Genomic DNA, 21,125 nt, shown 5'->3' on the forward strand with positions numbered 1-21,125 from the left:
CTTTTTGAGTGGACGAAACAGAAAACATAATTAAAAACTAACTTGTTTTTCTTTTAGGACTCAGATCAATTTTACGGTGGCCATTGATTTTACGGCATCGAATGGTGAGTGGAGAAGTTGTGAGATAGTTTTGCAAAATGTGTGTGTTACATCTAACCTGACCTGTTATTTCATCAAATTAAAGCAGTTTTATGTCTGCTCTCTGTCTAATCACATCAGTGCTAATTATTTTAAATAATTGTGAAACAGAAATTACATTTTAAAAATAACTTTTGTATTACCCAATCAATGTAAAATATTTTTACAGTATGTCATTCTTATAACTATTACAATTCAAACTTTAATGTTGCATGGGGTTATTTCTGAAACTCGTAATCCAGTATAAACTTTAAAACATTAGCATCACATGAATTACATTACAAAGCACCATTACTCCAGAAACACAGGGCAAATGAATTGTTATTTAACATTGAATCTTCTTATAACAAAGAGAAATGTATTAACCAATGAGAAAATTAATGCTTTTTTTTTTTTTTTTTAACAGTAGACTAATACATACCAATGCTATTTTCCTACAGGTAACCCAGCCCAGCCAACCTCTCTCCACTACATGAGCCCTTATCAGATGAATGCATATGCTATGGCGCTTAAGGCAGTGGGAGAAATCATTCAGGACTATGATTCTGATAAGATGTTTCCAGCTCTGGGGTTTGGTGCAAAGCTGCCACCAGATGGAAGGGTGTCACATGAGTTTGCCTTGGTAAAACTGAATCCCTGTATTTTCACAAACTAATCTAAAATCCTTTAGTCTTTTAAGCAGGTGTTTTGCCTATAGCATTTGTTTGTTTCATATGTTCTGTTGGAATTAAAATCTGAAAAAATGCCATTGTTATATAAACCATTAAATTAACGTATACTAACCAACTAACCAAAACCAGACATGTTGTGCATATTTTAAGTGTAAATGACATATGATTTGAATGTTTATGCTGCTTCTGGTCCATAAATGTGATTTCACAATATAGTATTTCACAAGAAATGGTAAACAGTCAGAACACTTTCATTGGTTGTCATTATACAGTATATGCTCCCTATAGCGAACCTGTTGGGGTACAAGCCTTTTGTTTGTTATAGCGAAAGGACAATCAAAATGAACAATAAACTGTTGGGGTAAGTTAATGAGATGTGATTGTGAATAAATGTAGGGTAACGCGTACCTGTTCGTGACACGTATCCAGTATTCTGCCTCAGCTTTATCCTATATGTTGAAGAATTAAAACACAGTACAAAAAGAGCAAACAACACAAATTGAAACTGAACTTTTATTCAAAATCAATACAACTAGAAAAGTTTCAAAGTGCATCAAATCCTAAAGTTTAGTTTTGTTTCAATCCAACAAGCAAAAATCCCAAACGGAAAGAGCTTTTATTCCAAATCAATCCGACACAAACATTTAGAAATTTCAAAATGCGTAAGATCCCCAAGTCTCAGTTCTTTTTTGCTTAGCCGCGTCTGTTGCATGGTAGCTGCAGGAGACAAAACAGAGTGCTTTTTTTTGGTGCTTTTTGACAACCCATGTTCACCACAGAGATGTCCCTGCGTTGCTCCATTTTTTTCAATCGATTAATAGTTTCCAGCTTTGTTGCAGCATAAATTGATTTCCGTTTCAGAGGAGTAGTTACCCAGTCTGCACTATTATGACACTGAAAATAGTTGACTTCACTGTGGAGGCGGCATCCTGTGCTAACCTGCTGTGTGCAGGTCTGTAATTAGCATGGGATGCTGGCAGTGTGGGCTTTGTCGATTTTTTTTATTTTGGAACAAACAGCACATTACAAAAGCAAAAACAGGAGAATTCCAATTTTTCACCCACCCCCAACCAACCCCCCCGCCTCCCCGGACTTCAAGAACCCACGTCACTCCCTGTTAGCAAATGGTATAGATTTTAGGATAACAGCAGAAGATTTCCAGGTTAGAATATTCTAATTGCGTTAAAAGCAGTTAAGGAATATTCACTGTGGGGCAGAAAGTGTTTGGGAAGTATGTTATTGCACCCTGTAGAAATCAGTAGCTACTGAAGGCAAACTGACATCAGTCATAAAATATAGTTTTTCTTTTACTTCTGCCAGTAGACATAATAACAGCTATATCTTGTAGTTTGGGAAAACCATTCATCCAAAATAGAAAATAGAAAAAACAGTCTTGATTTTTTTTGTCAGTATTATGCCTACAGTATTAGTGCAAGCTTTTCATTGAAAGCAGTCAGTTGCCCAGAACTACAGTAGGTGTTTTCACTGTGAAGTAGGTTTTTCTGCCCAGGGCCAATAGAGGCTCATACTGTAGTGCAATCTCTCTTAGATTATTCTGCCTTCCGAGAGGATCAGATGTAAAATACCACACTGTCTAGAAATTTTCCAGTTTATTTCATGCACATTGGCACAGCTGGATCTGACATTTAAATATCTGCTTCTGCTATGGAGCTCATGGCCCTGAAGCAAACAGGGTTACGTATTTCAGAGCTAACTGGGTTTTAAAAAAAAAAAAGTCATAGAGGATACGTGATGGTTCTAAGTGGGTAACGCAAAAAAAAGGTTCAATATGTAATGTAAGTCCTGACTTGGTTATGTCTTTTGTCACAAATTGACTACTTTTTAAGTTAATTAATACATGTTTTATTTATTTTTTTAAACCACTTTCTGCTTAAACTGTAGCAGTTATGCTGACATTATTAATGAATACAGTGTTTTCATTTAATTTCATTGGCCTGTTTTAAAAGATGAAACTCTACTTGGTTGATCTGTTATAGGTTTTATTCACACAAGTTTGACATGTATTTTTGGAAAGTGGTTTACCTTTGGAACACTTTCATGCACAGAATAACGTGCACACTATTCCTAGAAGCCATGTTTAAAGCTTACAGTTGACTTATATAAAAAAGCTTTTTTAAGGGACCTGTAACGTTTTCTCAGACCTTTTCCTCTTTTGAATCTGCCATGCAACAAAGAGTTATCTGATATCCATAAGTCAATAGATCAATATAAGCAAGCTTATATTTTAAATAACCCTTGTAATTTTTCTATTGATTCCACAAAAGAATCAATACCGGTATTGACTGTACTTTGAAAACCCAGCCTATTTTTAACTTGGTTACGCTGAAGACGTTACAGTAGAAATATTTTGATCTTATTTGCTCGTGTTGTTGATTTGTAGGTAAGTTTTTGAGTTTGGTTGCCCTATCATTGCCATTGATATGAGCAAGTTTCAGATTAATACTTAAATTACTTATTTTTAGATTATTTATTTATTTATTTTTATTAATAGTAATGTGCATTTTTTATATTTTCAGAATGGAAATCCTCTTAATCCATATTGCTATAGGATTGATGGAGTAATGGAGGCATATTACCAGAGTCTAAAGTCTGTGCATCTGTATGGGCCCACAAACTTTTCACCTGTCATCAACCATGTAGCAAGGTAAGCTTTTTAGTGCCTACACGGTACATATAATTTATATAACTTTATTTATCAAACAAGCCCAAGACTAACAGAAACTATGGCAACTATGTAACTATGGCAGGTGTGTTGAGTTTTTTTTTTTGTCTTCATATTCACAAATAGATTAGGTGTTCAGGATCAAAGACAGGATATGAATATGTATAAGCAGAATTTGCTTTTTTTTGCAATTCAAAAAAGATTTTATGTTGAAAGACGTCAACTCATCAGGAAGGCTGCCACATTTTTATATAAATGTTTAAACTACATGAAGTAAACTAAACATCGCTGTTTGGGCAGGGCCTTTTCTTATTAAATGTAATGAAAAAAACAAACAATACCTTTCAATTCAATTACACAGGCTTTCTCATTTACTGTAATACACTTTTCTATTAAGGTAGAAAAGCAAATTAGATACATATAGAATAGTTATTATTACTCATTTGCTTATGTGAGTGAATACAGATGCTAATTAACATATAGCATAATCTCAGATCTAAGTTTCACTTTTATCAAATATTACGCAAATCTGCAGGTAATTTACACAAGCAAACTAAGAATTAAATAATCTTATTTTGCCAATAAAACTGCTATACAAAAATGGGCTTACTTAAATATTATCAGCCATCATATTGGAGGTTGGTTATATATCGTTATTTCAAACAACGCCGCTTAATTTAACTTTGGCTACTTTTTTTCTTAAACGGTCTCCTTTTCCAAATATATGTTGGCACTGACTGCATCATATGCACCACGGCAATGTACGCTCCACAGGTCAGCCTCTGTCTGGGTATTTATTTGGCTGGAAGTTCTGTCAGATGCATTGTGGACTTTGTAGTTTCATAACTGGGGCGTGCAAGTATTGAAAAAATAAATACTTTTACAGCCAGAGAAAAAGCTAGGTTGTTTAACAATGAACCAGATTGCCACTGAGTCAGTATGCAATTGCAATGTAATACACTATATATAGATATATATATAGATATATATATAGATATAGATAGATCGATAGATCGATAGATAGATAGATAGATACACACACACACACACACACACACACACACACACATACACTGCTGTGCAAAAAGTTTTATACACATTCAGGAGTTACAAGCATCATCAATTTACTCAAAGCCTTCGCTAGTGTTTTCCACTATTATAACAACTTTGACTGTTATTAATACAACTTAGGTTGTGTGAAAAGAAACCAAGCTTGTCATTTAGCAATCTTTAATTCACATTGATCTGAATCTTCAAAAACTTGTGATCACAACAACTCAAAGTAAACTATACATGAGCAGGTAATATTAAGTGTTGTGGTAGCTAATCCATCACATTTACCCAGTGGTTCTCATCCCAGTGGTGATATCAGTTTATAGTTTATGGATTTTCTATATGTTTATTACTAGTAAACTAAACAGCGGCGTTTACATGTTTAAAGGTGGCAGCCTTACTAATCAAGTGTAACATTATCCCCCGCATCTACTAATGCCTGGAAAAAGCTATTTTCTCTTATTTGCATGATAACAACTCATTTTCTCATATGCCCTACAAAGCAAACACATCCAGAAGGGAATCTTCTTCTTCCCTGTAGAAACCAGAATATGCAAATTTGTGGAGTCCCTTGGAACCGCGGTTCCCAAATGTTCTTCACTCAGGGCCCCCCATGAAATTAGGCATCCTGACTGAGGGCCCCCACCTGAAATTTTGATTTAGCTACCTTTAGTGCGAAAGGCTGTTCATTTGCACCGGTAGAAGTGCTACTGCTTTTATATTCAGTGTCATTTCCCGAACGGTTAAGAAGCCGCTCCACACTTGCTGCGCTCAGTTGTACTTGTAAAGTTAACCAGGAGCTTTATGGTTTATTTTATATAACAAACTTTTAACGAAAACATACATTAGAAGAAATCTGTCATTTTATTTATTTATTTATTTATTACTTTTTACAAAAAATTGTGTTATAAAGTACTTTCATATAATTGCCTGTTTTGTTCTCCTTACAATGACCCCCTTTTGTTGTGTAAAACACAGTACTGTTGCATTCGAAATAACTCCCAAGCAGATAGCAGCAGCATTTGTGTAAATAATTTCATCCCCTGATCTGGGGAATCCAGCCTCTGGAATACATTTGGCAGGTGACTTTGTTAAAAGACACTTCAACATCCAGTATAGATTAAACACTGCCACACAGTTTAATCAATGCATTTGCAAAGTGGCTTGATTGTTGAAACAGTATTGTCACTACTGCTGGTTGACATTGGTACAAAACATGAACTCTAGTAGCCATCTTCCATTAAGCTTTGGGCTGGGAAGCTAGTTTTGCTATCCATGGTTCTTTTAGTGTCTTTGGCCGGGAATGCAGGAGGAACCTGTCCCTTAATACGTATTTCCGCTTACCCAAGTGATGAAACTTATTTAGGGCATTCTTCAGCACAAGCAATTGAGAGAAACAGATACTGGGACCCTGTCAGTCTGCATATCATACTTACATTTGTACATGTGCATTCAGATGGGAATGTTGTTCATGGTGATTTACTTTTGCGTGATACTGATAGTTCTAATGTTGTATTGGCAGATGTGATGTGGGATTTATTTATAAAAGATGTCTTTGGTAATAAGCATTCTAATTCTTTTTTGGAAATTATTAGATTAAATCAGGCATTGTATATTTTTTTTTTTGCATATACTGCTTGGTATTAAGGTAACCATTTTCTGAACATTTATTAAAAAAGGATTTGCAAATCTGCTAGTATTGGACTGTAATGTGATCTTTTTCAAGCATTATCTTCAAAATTAAACCCAAAGCATGGTTTGTGGCATTTGAGCATATTACATTGAAATGTGAAACAGTGCACTGTGGACCCTTCATTTGGTGTAATCAGATATTATACTATAGTATATTGATGTGTTGTATAATTAAATTACCTCTCTCTTGCCCAAGTAATATTTATTAGCTTTTATGCAGTTGCAGCAAAAATGGTTGATGTTTTTAGAAAATGAAAGTAGCTTTGAAAAACTGAAACTCCACATTCACAGTTCTCTCCATCCACACCTATAGGGCCTCATTTACTAAAGGTTATTATGCGATAACACGTGTGTTATCCAGGGATAAGGCGCATGCTAAGTAATCCTGTATTTATCAACCATGATAAAGCATGACTTAAACCATAAGACATGAGTTAGTTAAGAATATCCTAGAGGAATCTTTAAGGTTTGTAAACCACACAAATCAACCTGATTTAAGTGTTTGTTCTGGATATCAGATCGGCCTGTCACAAATGATTATGTGCGTGTTGTAGTGAGAGATGTATTTAGTAATGTCTGAATCAATGACCAAACGATGCATGGATTTGTTGGTTAGCTAAATAGGCTACTTGTGTAAAACAATACATGTGATGACATAAACAGGCTACATTAGGTCACCCAGTGCGTCATTATTTTCATTTCATATACATGCACTAGTGGATAAGCCTGTAGGGACCAGAACATAAATTGTTTAGACTTTGTGTATGAGAAGGGTTGGATGTAGTTAGACATGCAAAATATGGTAACATATTATAATCGTATTACATTCCCATGTTACAAATACACACCACCCAATGTATGAGTATAAATATAGGTCACAAAAAAAAAGAGTGTAAATAAGCATCCAGAGTCGGTCCACCACCCAAGCAGATTGTTTTGCCAATGTTAATATTTCTTTAGTTTAGTTTTTCGCATTGTCAGTCCTTTTTTTTTTTTAATTTACTCTGTTATTTTCTGCAATATTGATTTCTAAATGACGTCTATCCTTGATTGACCGTGTTTTGTTCCTTGACTTCCAAATATCAGTTTACAGTTATTAATAATCTCTTCAGCTGAACGCAGTTTAGCTGTAGCAGCACATATGTCTTAATGGACATATGATGTAGTGCTTGAAGGCTGGATCAAGACGAAGCTGCCAGGACAGGGCACAAAAACAAGGCCAAACGTCTTGAAAAACTATACCACACAATTACTGTAGCCTATATATTAAAAATAATGAGCATTATATAAGTTAACAGTAACATAGTATACAGTAGTATTTATATTTTGCTTCTGTATATTTGTATTGTACTTCAACTTTAAGTGTAAATTGCAGTACAGTAATCCGTCACGTATCCACCTGTCTCATATCCACCCTAACCATTTATCTGCCATGATCAACCATGTCAGCAACCCACACGGCTACTCTGTCACAAGCTTTAATACCCTCTATCTTTCTAAATAAAGGATTTAGGGGAGCTCCCTAATAAAAGTTGAATCTCAAAACAATAATTGTGAGACTATAGTAAATTGTTACAGCGGTATATAATGGTATTTTAAAAGGATTAATTCATCCAACTTTTTACATGTCTTACTATGGTCCCACCATAGTCGGATACGCAACAGATTACTGTATTAAAAGTAGTCAGGGATGTACAGTGTGAGAAGGTATTATAAATTATGATACTTTCTGTATAAGCATTTACAGCTTTAGGTGAACTCCTGAAAAAAATATGTTTCTGCTTTTAGCACGTTGTAATGCTTGAACTGGTGACTGGATTGCTTTTTTAAACCTGTAGAAAGCTTGTTGAAAGCTTCACACTGAAAAACTGCTAAGTAGACTGCATACAGTCAGCACTCACTTATCCGACCCTATAAAATTTTACTTCAGTGAGATTAAACGCATGTGATGCATATCTGATTATTTCATTTTGTCCGGTTCCAACCCTTGTATTTTTTTTTTGTGTTCCCAGAAAAAAAGGACAATATCAAAAATACGTATCTGAAAGGACTGTGTTTTAAAATAAGCAGGCTTCCATTTAGATGTACTGTATTGGTTTTGTTGGTACAGTACTATATTTTTAACAGAAGTAGATTAAGATTTCCACTACATGAGAGTAGATGTTAAAACTTTGTGCTGATTTGAGCTCTAGCCAAGAGAAGCACCAACTAAGACGTAGCTTTACAGTAAACTAATGTGATCCATCTGCATCTCTGTCCATTTGTGTTTCCTTCCACCTGATGATGTAAATATCCTTCTGCCTGGTGTTGATGGCTGAAGTGTAATGCTAGCTCCAGGGATCAGCTTATTTTGCCTCCCCAGCGCATCAGCACACCCAGCGGCTGGATTGAGCTAAATAGAGTACATCTCTGGGGTCTTCAATCCCTGTGTTTCATTGACTAGTCCACAACACCTCAAGAGTGCTCGACTGTGATTCTGATGTCCCAGCATCACCCCCCTCCATCCCCCACTCACCTCATCCCAGCTTACTTAAACGTACATCAGCATTGCTTTCTTTCTATTGTGCTTGAGATCCCCAACCAGAATCTTTTCGTCTCAACCACAGCCAGTTGTTGCTCCTCTCTGCTGCGCCTCTCGAGGCTTGGTTTTAACACCTTTTCTTAGTGGTTGTTCTTCTGGGATGTAATGTAGAAACTTGTATATACTACTTTACCTTTATATAGAGATGCTCCTTGACTTAGTGAGCTGGAATTGCATTCATGCCAGTTCAGTGTTATTGGTTAATTTGCCCAGTAACTGATGAGTGCACGCTTCTGTTGTAGTCAATGTTGTCATGTCATCCATGTATGCTCGAATTGGCGTGTGGCAGGCTGGCGAGTGGAAAGAGGCCCAGAGACAGACTGCAGTTCAAAAAAATAACTTTTATTATAAATAAACACAAAAATGAAACGGCACAAGGGCCAAAACAAAGCAATTTAAACACAAAGAAAGACAAAAAGCAAAACTTACAAAAATAACAATTTCCAGGCTGGGCAATGCCTTCACTGGATTCAAACTTTCCAAACAACCAAAAAAACCAACCTACTTCCACAGCTCCCTCCTCCTAAATGAAAAGCAGAGCCCTCCTTTTATGTCAGGTGGCTGGGCGCTGATTGATCATTAATTAAACTAATCATCTAATCAACCCCAGCCACCTGAACACAATGAACCAAGGCAGGTAGGGGAATTTAACCCCATCCCTGCCAATTTCTAAAGAGCAGAGCTGTGCTCTGCCACATGGTGGTAGTCGCATTCCAGAAGCCAAAAGCTCTCCTCCCATAACCGATTTTGATGCCCTAATAATTACTTCCATTGCCATGATAAAAGCCAGTGGAGAAATGGTGCATCTTGCCACTACTACAACTTTTAGGCATTGCCATGTAGTGCTGAATTTTTAAGTTGAAAAACAATTGCAAATCTCCGAAGTAGGCTTTTGCTAAATGTGTTATTGTCATCAGTACACTGAAAATAAATCAAATGCTGCCCAAAAAAGTTCATGTGGCACTGAACCATATGCATTAGCCAAATTCAGGAATGTCACATGGAGCTCTTCTCCTTTTTAGCTGATTGAATTTGTTGCCAGATCACACTGATGTGTTTTAAGCATCCTGGGAAACCTGGAATGCCTGCTTTTTGTACTGAAGTGTCACTGAAGCAGTTCTAGGTAAGTTGACAATCTCTGAGCAATAGTGCTGAAGAAAATCTTGTCTTCTACATTTAATGAGGAAATAGGGCGAAACTGACTGATGCTTGTAGAATCTTTTTCTTTTGGTATAATGATTCCATGCTTTGCGCCATGATCTTGGTACAACCTGTTTTTCCCATGCCACTTTCATCAATTTCCACAGGATTCATAGAACTCCAGAAGCACTCTTGTAAACTCTGTACAGAACTCCATTAGGCCCTGGAGATGAAGGCACCCTTGCTTTTTTCACAGCTTGCTCTACTTCTTTCCACTTATTTGCACAGTTCTCCATTTGGTATTCTGGTGGATTCATAGGTGGGATGTCTGAAGGAATTGACATAGGCTCCTGCCTTTTTGAATCTGTATGTGATACCTCCAAGTGTCTCCCCAGCTCAAACTTTGATGCTTTTAATGTGCGATTTTTCTCACTGGTGAATAACTTCTTTACAAATTTGAATGGGTCTTTATAAAAGTTAGTTCTCACATGCTCCTTTTTGCAGCATTTCTGTAGGCACTCAGCTCTGCACAATGGTGCAAGCTTATCTTTTATGACCCTTTGTAACAGATTGAGTCCATCCTTCTGACTCTGTTCTGCTCTTCTCCATTGCTTCCTCAGCTGTCTCCTTTCTCTAACTAAATGTTCAATATCCTGCTGCCATCTAGACTTTCCAGAAATAGTTTGTACTTTTTCCTTCCTTTCTTCAACTCCAAACCTCTCACTTCCATATACGTAGATGATGTCCCCAAATTTATCCAGCTTCTTTTCAACTGTTCCACTTAACCTTTCCAACGCAAAACGAGATCCATGTATACTGTGTCCCACGCAGCTCACAAGCTCTTGGCCATTTAACTCCAGGCTTGTGCCCATTGAGGTTCTTTTCTCTCTAATGTTGGTTTCATCTGACCGGGTTCACAAGGACCATTCGGTTCATCACTAGCTGTTTCCATGCAAGTCTTCCTCACGTCTGTGGCTGGGGTGCTGATATCCTGTGAGCTGTGGTTTGCTTCCTGTCACTGGATTTAATTCCATTGACTTGACTGACTTTGTACTGTACTGATCATTGTACTGATCAACGTGAGGCCCGTGTCCCTTCTCCCTCAAGCATTTCATTTTTCCTTGATGAATCTTCAAACACCTGACCATAGTATTTTAATTCAGAATCGTATGATTCTGAAAATAACACTTACCAAAGCTAAAGAGACGACACGTTAACTGTAATACAGTACATACTTTTAAATCTGGTACCTATTGTAGCTGTATGTAAAATTTCCCATTAAAGAGCTAATAGCAAAATGAAATCTAAGTGTTATCCATGCACAGAGTGGCGTAAAATGTAAAAGGAAATGCAGTTTACCAAAAGATGAAAAAACAAACAAATACAAAAAAAAACAGAGTTTCCAGAATGAAAACAGTATCCAAAGTCAGTATTCAAAATTGCAAAATATGGTGCTCGATAAGGCCCTAATGTCACAGTTCACTTACAAATGAAAATGCACAAGTATCTAAAACTGTTTAATGATTAACTGTTACATTACCGTAGCTTGTCTCGTTTGCTTTGTTTTGGCTGCATTTTCGTCAGGTGAAACTGGACAGACTGATTTGGGATTAGAGAGAATTTTATTTATTTATTTATTTATTTATTTTAAATGCGGGCTGTGACAGATATTTAGATAAATTGTAACATTGAAGAGATGGGCTTTGTATCAGAAAACTGGTGACAGAGTCAGAAATCGGCAGTCAGTCGAAATTTTTAATCGTACATTAAGTATCATACATCCAATAGTTTATATATATATATATATATATATATATATATATATATATATATATATTATAATATATATAATATATATAATATTATATATATTAACTATATATATATAGATATATATATAATGGGGATTGATTTTATTCTTAAAATGTGACTGAAGTGTATCTGGGTATCGGATACCCGAGTGCTGTCTTTATTGCGAAGAGACTTCAGAAAGGAAGAAACGTATAATAGGTGACAGGTTGGCTCTTGTGGGTGATGTCAGACCAGGAAGAAGTACCCGTCAACACAAGTAGTGCGGGGTATAACTGCGCTGCTGTGCTTATGTATAATAAACACTAAATAAAAACAACAAAAATAATAAACACTTTTCAAACACTTAATAAAATGGCACAAGGGCTAAAATAAACAACCACAATGAACAAAACTCTCCAACTCCAACTCTCCACCACCCAGATGAATGATTTCTCCTGTCTTTTGTAGTCTGTGGCTGGAGCCCAATTAATCAGTAATTAGCAATTAGCTAATTAGGGATCAAGCCACATTATCAATGTATTTAGCAGGGTGGAATTTAACCCTCTCCCTGCCAATCCAAAACAAACAATAGCACATTTAATAGATACACATAATAGAAACAAATACACATACACACACATAAACATATAATAATTATCATAAGGGATTACAGTATAGCAGAAGTAATATTACACACTGGCAGCTGTACGTTTCTCTGCTATCAACACTAGTGTGAATGGACAATGAAATGTGAACTCGCCCAGGTGATCCTCTTCAGACACTGATCACTGATCATTTAATTTATATATTGAGTGAGAATATGTAGGTCAATCTAAGTCATTGCCATAATGACGTGTACAGTTCATTGTATTTGTTCAATAGGCTGCTTTAACTGAAATCTATGAAATGTGGCATTGTTATCTCATAGTCATTGAATTTGGTAGAATTAAAGTAAAAGATTTTAAGGTGCACGGTGTTACTGTGAACCAGAATTCCTATAATCTTGAACAAGAAATCCTCAAGAATAAATCCTATCTATTCATGATGTACATGAACTCTGCAGTACAGTACTTGTCAAATAAGTATTATTTACATCCACTGGAGGCAGAAATCAAATTACGGTATATTTGTGAATATTTCTGTTATCCACCTTTATAATACAGAGCCAATAAATGTGAACAAACACTAGTCTTTATACTATGTAAGATGTGTCCAGACTAACAAAGCCCTTTGTACCTTTTACACAGGTATGCTGCCTCTGTGAAAGATGGCTCACAGTATTTTATTTTGCTGATTATAACAGATGGAGTTATCTCAGATATGGCACAGACAAAAGAGTCGATTGTCAATGTAAGTGACTGGCATGCTTTTGTTTATCCCTGATTACAGTAATGTTATGAACCTGAGTGTGAATGCATTCTGTATGTACAGTGGGTTAAGGGTCACAAACCCATTGTATTTTTAAACATGAGGTTAAATACATCTGCTAGCAAGGCTTGCTTTCAGGTAGTCTTGCACTACCATTGTCATTTCACCTAGAAGTGAATATTTCCTGACCCATCAACGCCTTATCTGTTATCATCACCCAATCAGCTGCTTCCTATGTTGACTACATGCTTTGATGACACTACAGTAGTGAAATGACCATGGAAGTGACAATAAGACCTCCTGGAAGTAAGGCAAGCAAACTATGCCAGCTTTCTTTACCATATTGTACTGTAGTTCCTGATGTAATATAAAAAAGTGTTTGCTATAACATGTGTTTCTTTCAGAACTTCACATTTGAGACCTATCAAATAGAAGTGAGTGACAAGTGAGATTTGTGAGATTATTTTCTAACAGCAACCCTTTTAAGAGTGTGATGAGATTCTGTATTTGTTCTAACAAGACATTTCCAATACAGAATAAGCAAGATAAATATTAGACATAAAATTACTTATTTTGCTAATAGGATGTATATATATATTATTAGCAAAATAAGTAATTTTATATAATATGTATAATGTGCAATTTGCTCATTCTGTATTGAAAATGTCTGTCCTTTTTGGCAGAACAAATACAGAATCACATGGGGAGTTCTGAGTGCATAAGGGGTATACTGTTGGAAGCCCAACTTTCTTGAGTAGATGTATCAGTCTAAAGTCCTATTGTTTTTTGTTGTTTTTTTTTTCTATATTCATGTATTATCATTATATTTATAATGTAGCAATTAGTAGGTAGCTGTGTTCTCCCTATTGCATGACTTATAAACATATCACAATTCATGCCAATACTGCGGCTAGGCTGAATTATTGTATATAAGGCTGTAGGAATAATAAACAAGAGCCTTGACTGAAAAAGATTTTGGGACTTTTAAGTGTATTTTGTCATCAAAGTGTATGAAGTAGGCAGGCCTATAGAATTTGTATATATGTATATATTATTATTATTTTATTGCTCTCTGGTTATTGTGCTTAAACCCTTTAATCAAGTTGCTCCTCAAATCCAGGAGGGTTCAGTCATTCAGCTCAGCAAGGAGAGCTTGTCAGCCCTGTTAATGACTTGATATAATTTCCATGTGTCCGTATTGACTACAGGTAGCCAGTTCCAGATCATTCCTTCAAACCAGCAGATGTTCAGTGCCCCAGGCAAGGCAGGGCACTAGTTCCATAATTCATAAAACTCTCTGTGTCATCATCACCACTTTTATTTGCATGGAACTAGCATCTTTCGTGTTCTACTGAAATTGTATAAATATAAAAAGAGAACTCTGCAAGTCTCAGGAATGCCATTAAAATGTGTGTGTGTGTGTGTGTGTGTGTGTGTGTGTGTGTGTGTGTGTATATATATATATATATATATATATATATATAGGTATATATATATATATATATATATATATAAAGTTATCTGGACCAGGCATTTCAGTTCAAGTCTTGGATCAGTCATTGTCATTGAATAAATGTTTACACTAGCAGATTAGTGACAGGGTTTGTACATTTAAATGCCTCTGTTCCAGTTTGGCCTTTGTAAACTGTTTTGCCTCATTTGGTCACCAAAAAAATATAAAAGTACAGGAAATGAAACATAAAATCCAGACATAGCATTACACAAATACAAAAAAAAAAAAAAAATCCATAAAAAAGTCCTGTGTACTATACTTGTATTATCTGCTAGATATTTTTTGACTGCATATTTATTTATTATAACCCTATTATACACGTACATGTATTATATAGGCACATTTTTCTACAGAACAGTAACTTCAGCAGTGGTAGTCTACGATTGGAGCTAAAATCCAGCACTTTAGGTTAATGATATAAAAATTAACCAGTCAAACTGTTAAGTACAGCACTTTTTAAAAATACTGTCCTACTCGCCCACATTTCTAGCTACATCATATTCTAATAATAATAATAATAATAATAATGATAATAATACAATAATAATAATAATAAAAATACCTGAAGACTGAATTTCGCAGGGAACAATTTTAAGGGTTGTCGCCAGTAGAAATACTTATATATATAATATATATATATATATATATATATATATATATATATATATATATATATATATATACATACACACACACACACACACACACACACACACACACAGTATATAGATACATATATTTACAGTATATTTATATAGTTTATTGTTGTTGTTATTGGGGATCCAGTATACCGGTAGTCCATACAAGTTTCTCAGGAGACGCTAAACCATGTTTTGTAAATCTTGCAGCAAGCTGATGTTAAGCCCCATATTTGTCTTTTTGAACAAATTAGTGGAACCGACAGTTTTCTTTTTCATTTTTATGTTTTTGTTTGTCTTCCCCTGTGAATTTGATTTAAGAGGTTTTACTTCAACTCTGGGTGGTCGCTCAAGCCTGATGCAGGAGACCACTGCCACCAATTCCCAGATATGCTAATTTAATACGTGACTTTTTTTTTTCCTTGGTAGGTACCCATGATAGTAGATGCTGCCTAAGGCTAGTGTACAATAAATGGCACCTTATTGCTAAGGGTCAGAAGTCCTGTCATGAGTCATGACTGTGCATTCTAATCACTTACATAAACTTTCAAATAAAGAACCTAACCATACTGTATAATAATATACAGTTCAATAGCCCTTATACTTCTTAGATAATTGGTCTGGTTGAAAACTCTGTTATGCTGCTGTTGTAACATTGTTAAACTCCAGATGTTAAAATCCAGAGAGCTGACATTTGCTACACATGCCCAATCTATACATTTTTTTAATGCCTGATCTGTAACCTTTGTTTTTTTTTTCAAGGCCTCTACCCTTCCAATGTCAATAATTATTGTTGGAGTTGGACCAGCAGAATTTGATGGTAAGAAAGTATAGGGGAAAGAATAAATCTCTGTAATGGTAAGGAATCGTATCTTGCAGTGGGAATTATTCTGTGAACTGCTAAAGTGTTATGATGTTGATAAAAAAAATGGAAGGAATAATTCTGTGATATTCCGCTTCATATATCTGTTAATGTCTCAAGGGCAGACAGCTTGGAAGCCCACACTTGTGATGCCATAACAGTTTGCATCATGCAGTACCCTATCCTATATTCACAATATATCTAGGGCCAATGTATTGCCTTCAGCCAAGTCATAATAAATGGTGAGAAAGGTCAGACTTTTAACAGTTTGCTGTGTATTTATAAAAATAATATGAACATAGGATTTCTCATATGACTTTTTTTTTTTTTGCAAAAACCTGGTATTGTGTCTCTTGTCCTAAGCAGCTCCTATATTTTTACAGAGAGCCATAATGACCATTTAAGCAAAAGGCTAGAGATAGTATTGAATCTGTAGTGTATTTCTCGGTATTGTTGGAGTTACTTCTACTGTGAAATACACCACCTCAGAAGGTTCTTGAGCAAATGTATTTTATAAGGTCCGAGGTTGTAGGTGTGTAACATAAATACAGGGTGGGATTATGTTTTTGTGGAGCTTTCCCCAATCTTCTCTGTGAAAGAGAGCTCTTACAAAAATATGGGATATTGAGACTTCTTATCTTTGGCTACTAGACTGAAAAGTAGATAAGAAACCAAGCAGGGACTGCTACTACATAAAGGACGGTAAAGCTGGGAACTAATTCCACATTGTAAGCTGCTGGTCACATGACGTCCCAAGAGGGGGAATCTTACTTAACTCTTTAGGTCAGAAGGAGATTATTTGAAGGACTGCTGGATTGAAGAGATTTTACTGTATAAGAAGTTGTCCAAAGTAAGAACCCGGTTGTCTTTAAGGTTTGTCTAAGTAGGAAAGGCTGCTGAATGACAGACAACATGAGTATTACATGTAACTTTTAATGGTAACACTTTGTAATACCGGTAAGTGTATTAAGTTCAAATGTAATTACATATGTAATGTTACATTTAAATTAAGTAAATAGTAATTCATACTTAACCGTAACACTGATTATTCATGAATAATTACACAGGAGGCTGTGTGGCCCAGTGGTTAAAGAAACGGGATTATAACCAGCAGGTACCCAAATCCCAGCTCAGCCACTGACTCACTGTGTGACCCTGAGCAAGTCACTTAACCTCCTTGTGCTCTGTCTTTCGGGTGAGACGTTGTTGTAAGTGACTCTGCAGCTGATGCATTGTTCACACATCCTAGTCTCGTATCATTTAAAGTGCTTTGTGATGGTGGTCCATTGTGAAAGGCGCTATATAAAAGTAAAGGTTATTATTATTACATTTAAAAATCACCAATTTAAGTCTTTTTAATAGTATTTTATTTTTATGGAGATACCGCCTTTTTTGCTTTTCCTGCCCTGAGCAGCTGTTATGAGTTATTTTTTTTGATTGGCACTGAGGCATTCAAATTCCATCCCCTAGCTACTGTATGGGACTGTGATATCAGGGTTACCTTGGAAACCATAGAACTAAAAGTAAAGTAGTGGCTTCTGCTTGTTCATTAAATGTTGCGAAAAGGCAAGTTTAAAAAGGTCTCAGTTTTCAATCAAGTAACAGGTCCTTCAAAATGGAAATAAAATGCTGCAGGATTGAAATGTGTGGTTCTTGTATTTCCTTGTGCTAAATTATTACCCTTTAGTAACTGTTGTGCTATTTTGAGAACAACCAGTTTGAATGGTAACAAATTTCTGAATACACCATATGCCAACTGTTGGCAGCAACGCTAATTTCAAGCAAAATCATTTTGATGATAAAATGTGTTTCAGACTGCTGTGAATTAAAGAAACAACATTACATTTGTACTTATTTGAAAAAAAAAAAGATCACTGCCTGTTTTGCTAAATCCAGTTACTGATGGCTTTATTTTTTTCCTTCTTTCCTTTACAGCAATGATCGAGTTGGACGGTGATGAAATTCGAATATCATCCAGAGGTAGACATGCAGAAAGAGACATTGTTCAGGTACATCACTCAAGGTTTATCTTTCACAACATAAGGTCTTGATGGCTCAGCCTCGTAAAAGGTCATTCACTCGATTTCAGGAACAAGATCACTAGTTCATGTTGAACTGCAGGGTCCGGTATTAAATAGTGCAGTATTTAACAATGATTGTGATTCAGATTTGACCCTAATCTACAAATGTCACTGCATAATGTGAGGAGCTGCTGTACGGAAGGAGGTGAAGTCGTTTGAATTAGGTGTGAACTTTTGTTCTGTCTTGTCTATTGATCTTTTGCTCCCGCAAAGCACTCTTCAGAGAAGTTAGGAAATACATGTAGGGTTTGTGCAGTTTTGTCGCAATGCAATTCACAGCACCTAAACCTAGCTGTTGTTTAGTGATAACATCGGAAAAGCTCAGTTAACGTGTATTTACTTATTAATCAAACATGTTAAGCTAAAATACACATTAGCTTTAAAATTACAAATCAACTCTAGTGGCCAGTCCAGGCAATTTGAAAAGTAGACAAACTTTCTTTACTTCTGTATATGTGTGTCGTGCTGCTGTGCATTGCTTTAAAGAAACACGATTTCTAGTTTGCCATTTAGGTAGCCAAAGTACTGTAGCTGTTAGGGAAATAATTAAAACTGATCTCTAGCAACAACAGCATATATCTTTACAATCATTGTTTTATTATAATACTCAGTAATTTCAGGCAACATTTCTCACTTACAAACAACAGCAGATGCCTACCTCTCTTTGTAAGCACTGTAAACTTTCAATTTGCACTAATAACACGCAATTTTTTTTAAACTTTTTTAGTGCCTTGAAACTGAAGGGGGAAAAAAATAAAATGGCATAATTACTATCATAAATATTTTCATCCAGGTAGTTTAGGAATGACCCATTTTAGATGTAGATATGATTGTTTTTAGACTGCTTATTATTTTATAATACATGTAAATGCTTTGTACCATGCTTATCAGTCCACACACACATAGCCTAATGAATAATTCTTTATCAAAATGCTAAGATAATGAGACGGGGCTCCCTCGGGCATTGTCTTTTGCTCTCTGACATTTCTCATGCATGCGTAATTTTGTTTTATTTTATTCAACATTTTAATATAAACCATTACGAAAAGTTAATATACTCACTAGTTTGCTTTAAAATGGAAGATGGCATTTTCAGTTTAAAAGCACACATCCACACAAATAGCAACAAAATAAGGAATATAACATTTATGATACGTTTCCATAGCTTCACAATGCAACAATTAAACATTACTACTTAAAAAGTGCTTTCCAGTTTCTGACTGCATATTATTACAGCAAAGCACAGAATTGACTGACATGCAAACCTCTAGTGACTCTCTCTGAAGTGGTTGGATGCTGAAATGCTTGTTGTTCCCACAGTCTGACTCAAAGTTCTTGAGCAGCGCATTTAATAATCAAACCAGTCATTTTAAAAAATTAGCAGAGTATAAGCTTTACTTTTCAATTTCAGTTATGCATCTTAATTGTGGAAATATCTGATTCTCAAACCTAATGTTGTATTTTACTGAAATTATAATCCGCCTATAAAAACCTGTTTATGTACAGTACATGTGTACATTTCTCTTAACCTTTCAGAGTTTACAGATGACATACAGTATGGGTAATCAGCACAAAATATGGTAAAACTGCAAACTTTAATGAGCCCCTAACAAAGTATGAATGCCAGTTGTCGCTAATGGTGAGGAAACTGTGATATGAGTTCCCAGTAATGTTGTTGAAGCTGACATCCTGGGATCCTTCAAGAGGCTGCTGGATGAGATTCTAGGATCAATAAGCTACTAACAACCAAACAAGCAAGATGGGTCGTATGGCCTGCTGTTGTTTGTAAACTTTCTTATGGTCTTATGTTCTTATGTTGAATGATGGGTATTAAAATAAACTCAAACTGTCAATTATCAGTGCATTTTATTTAATGTTCTGTTTTCGATAATGGCAGATGTGAACACTGTTGCAATTTTAGATACTAAAGATGCTGCTTTATTTGGACTCCAAGGATATGCAAGATTGGAAATTCCTAAAACCGAGCAATCCATTGTCAAGGTGGAATTTTTGGAGATGCACAGATATGTTTTGATTGTTTCAATTTGAGCAAGAACAAGTTTTTTATTTATTTTTGATCTGCTCAGTGAGAAGACTGGACTTGATCAAGGAAGTTCTTTAGACATAAAAATGAGAAAACTGTTAAACCAATATCTGATTAACAAAAGAGTTTTACAGTAAATTAACTCCCAAGGGTATACTTACATGTAAGAATTACAGTAATTGAATGTCATTATGGAAAATAGTTATCTTAGCTGATTGACATTCTTTATGATGCAGTGAGAGTTGCATCGTGAATACATTGTTTGAAGTAGAAGGGAGAGCTGATTAATTAAACCTTTTCAAGGAATTACATTATTAACCATCCAGTTGTTCTGAGCCCCCACGTCTCTTGATAGTATTTTATCTCCCCTACTCCTCCTTACTGAGCTAAATGGTAACAATTAAAAAATTATCCATTGAAAAAAAGACAAGCTAGATTAGGTGCTGAAACAGTCAAGATAAGGAAAACGTCCGCCCAGAAAGCTTTGTGTCCGTAAGATAAGGGCAATTGAATAGGTTATTCAACCCTAAATTGTTTGTCTCTCTCCCAACAAACCTTTTAGAAGCTGTTATAAATTGGTGTTTTTTTACACACAACGAAGGATAACTTATATTATTTCTTCAAACAATTGGGAAACAGTAAATTGCATTTTTCTGTCTGGTTGTCCCAGCTTCATTTGTGTGCTCTATTATAGTTATTTTCTTCCTGTTCTATGCAGAATATTTGGATGATGCTAATTGTATTGTCATCATTTTTAACACTTTATTCTATTAAGTTCTAGTTGATGTTACTGTTCAAAGAATATACTAAACGCCTCTCACTAAATCGTGTTTGCACAGGAACATGTTTAGCTGAAGTCTCCCTCTGCAT

At 35.5% G+C, this 21,125-nt stretch overlaps 1 protein-coding gene across 3 annotated transcripts in view; it reads left to right on the forward strand.

The window, feature by feature from the left end:
* LOC121318334 (copine-8-like) overlaps nt 1-21,125 on the forward strand; it is a 118,590-nt gene that overhangs the window by 95,810 nt on the left and 1,655 nt on the right. For 2 of the 3 annotated variants that reach the window (XM_041254870.1, XM_041254872.1), the window contains exons 14-20: nt 58-104; nt 579-760; nt 3,347-3,474; nt 12,997-13,099; nt 13,522-13,551; nt 16,031-16,088; nt 18,066-18,139. In XM_041254870.1, coding sequence (XP_041110804.1) covers nt 58-104; nt 579-760; nt 3,347-3,474; nt 12,997-13,099; nt 13,522-13,551; nt 16,031-16,088; nt 18,066-18,139 — 622 coding nt within the window. The remainder of the gene's footprint in view (nt 1-57; nt 105-578; nt 761-3,346; nt 3,475-12,996; nt 13,100-13,521; nt 13,552-16,030; nt 16,089-18,065; nt 18,140-21,125) is intronic. The other variant, XM_041254871.1, reaches the window with a different exon arrangement.

The sequence above is a fragment of the Polyodon spathula genome, chromosome 7, assembly GCF_017654505.1.
Source record: "Polyodon spathula isolate WHYD16114869_AA chromosome 7, ASM1765450v1, whole genome shotgun sequence".
In the NCBI taxonomy this organism is placed as follows: Eukaryota; Metazoa; Chordata; class Actinopteri; order Acipenseriformes; family Polyodontidae; genus Polyodon; species Polyodon spathula.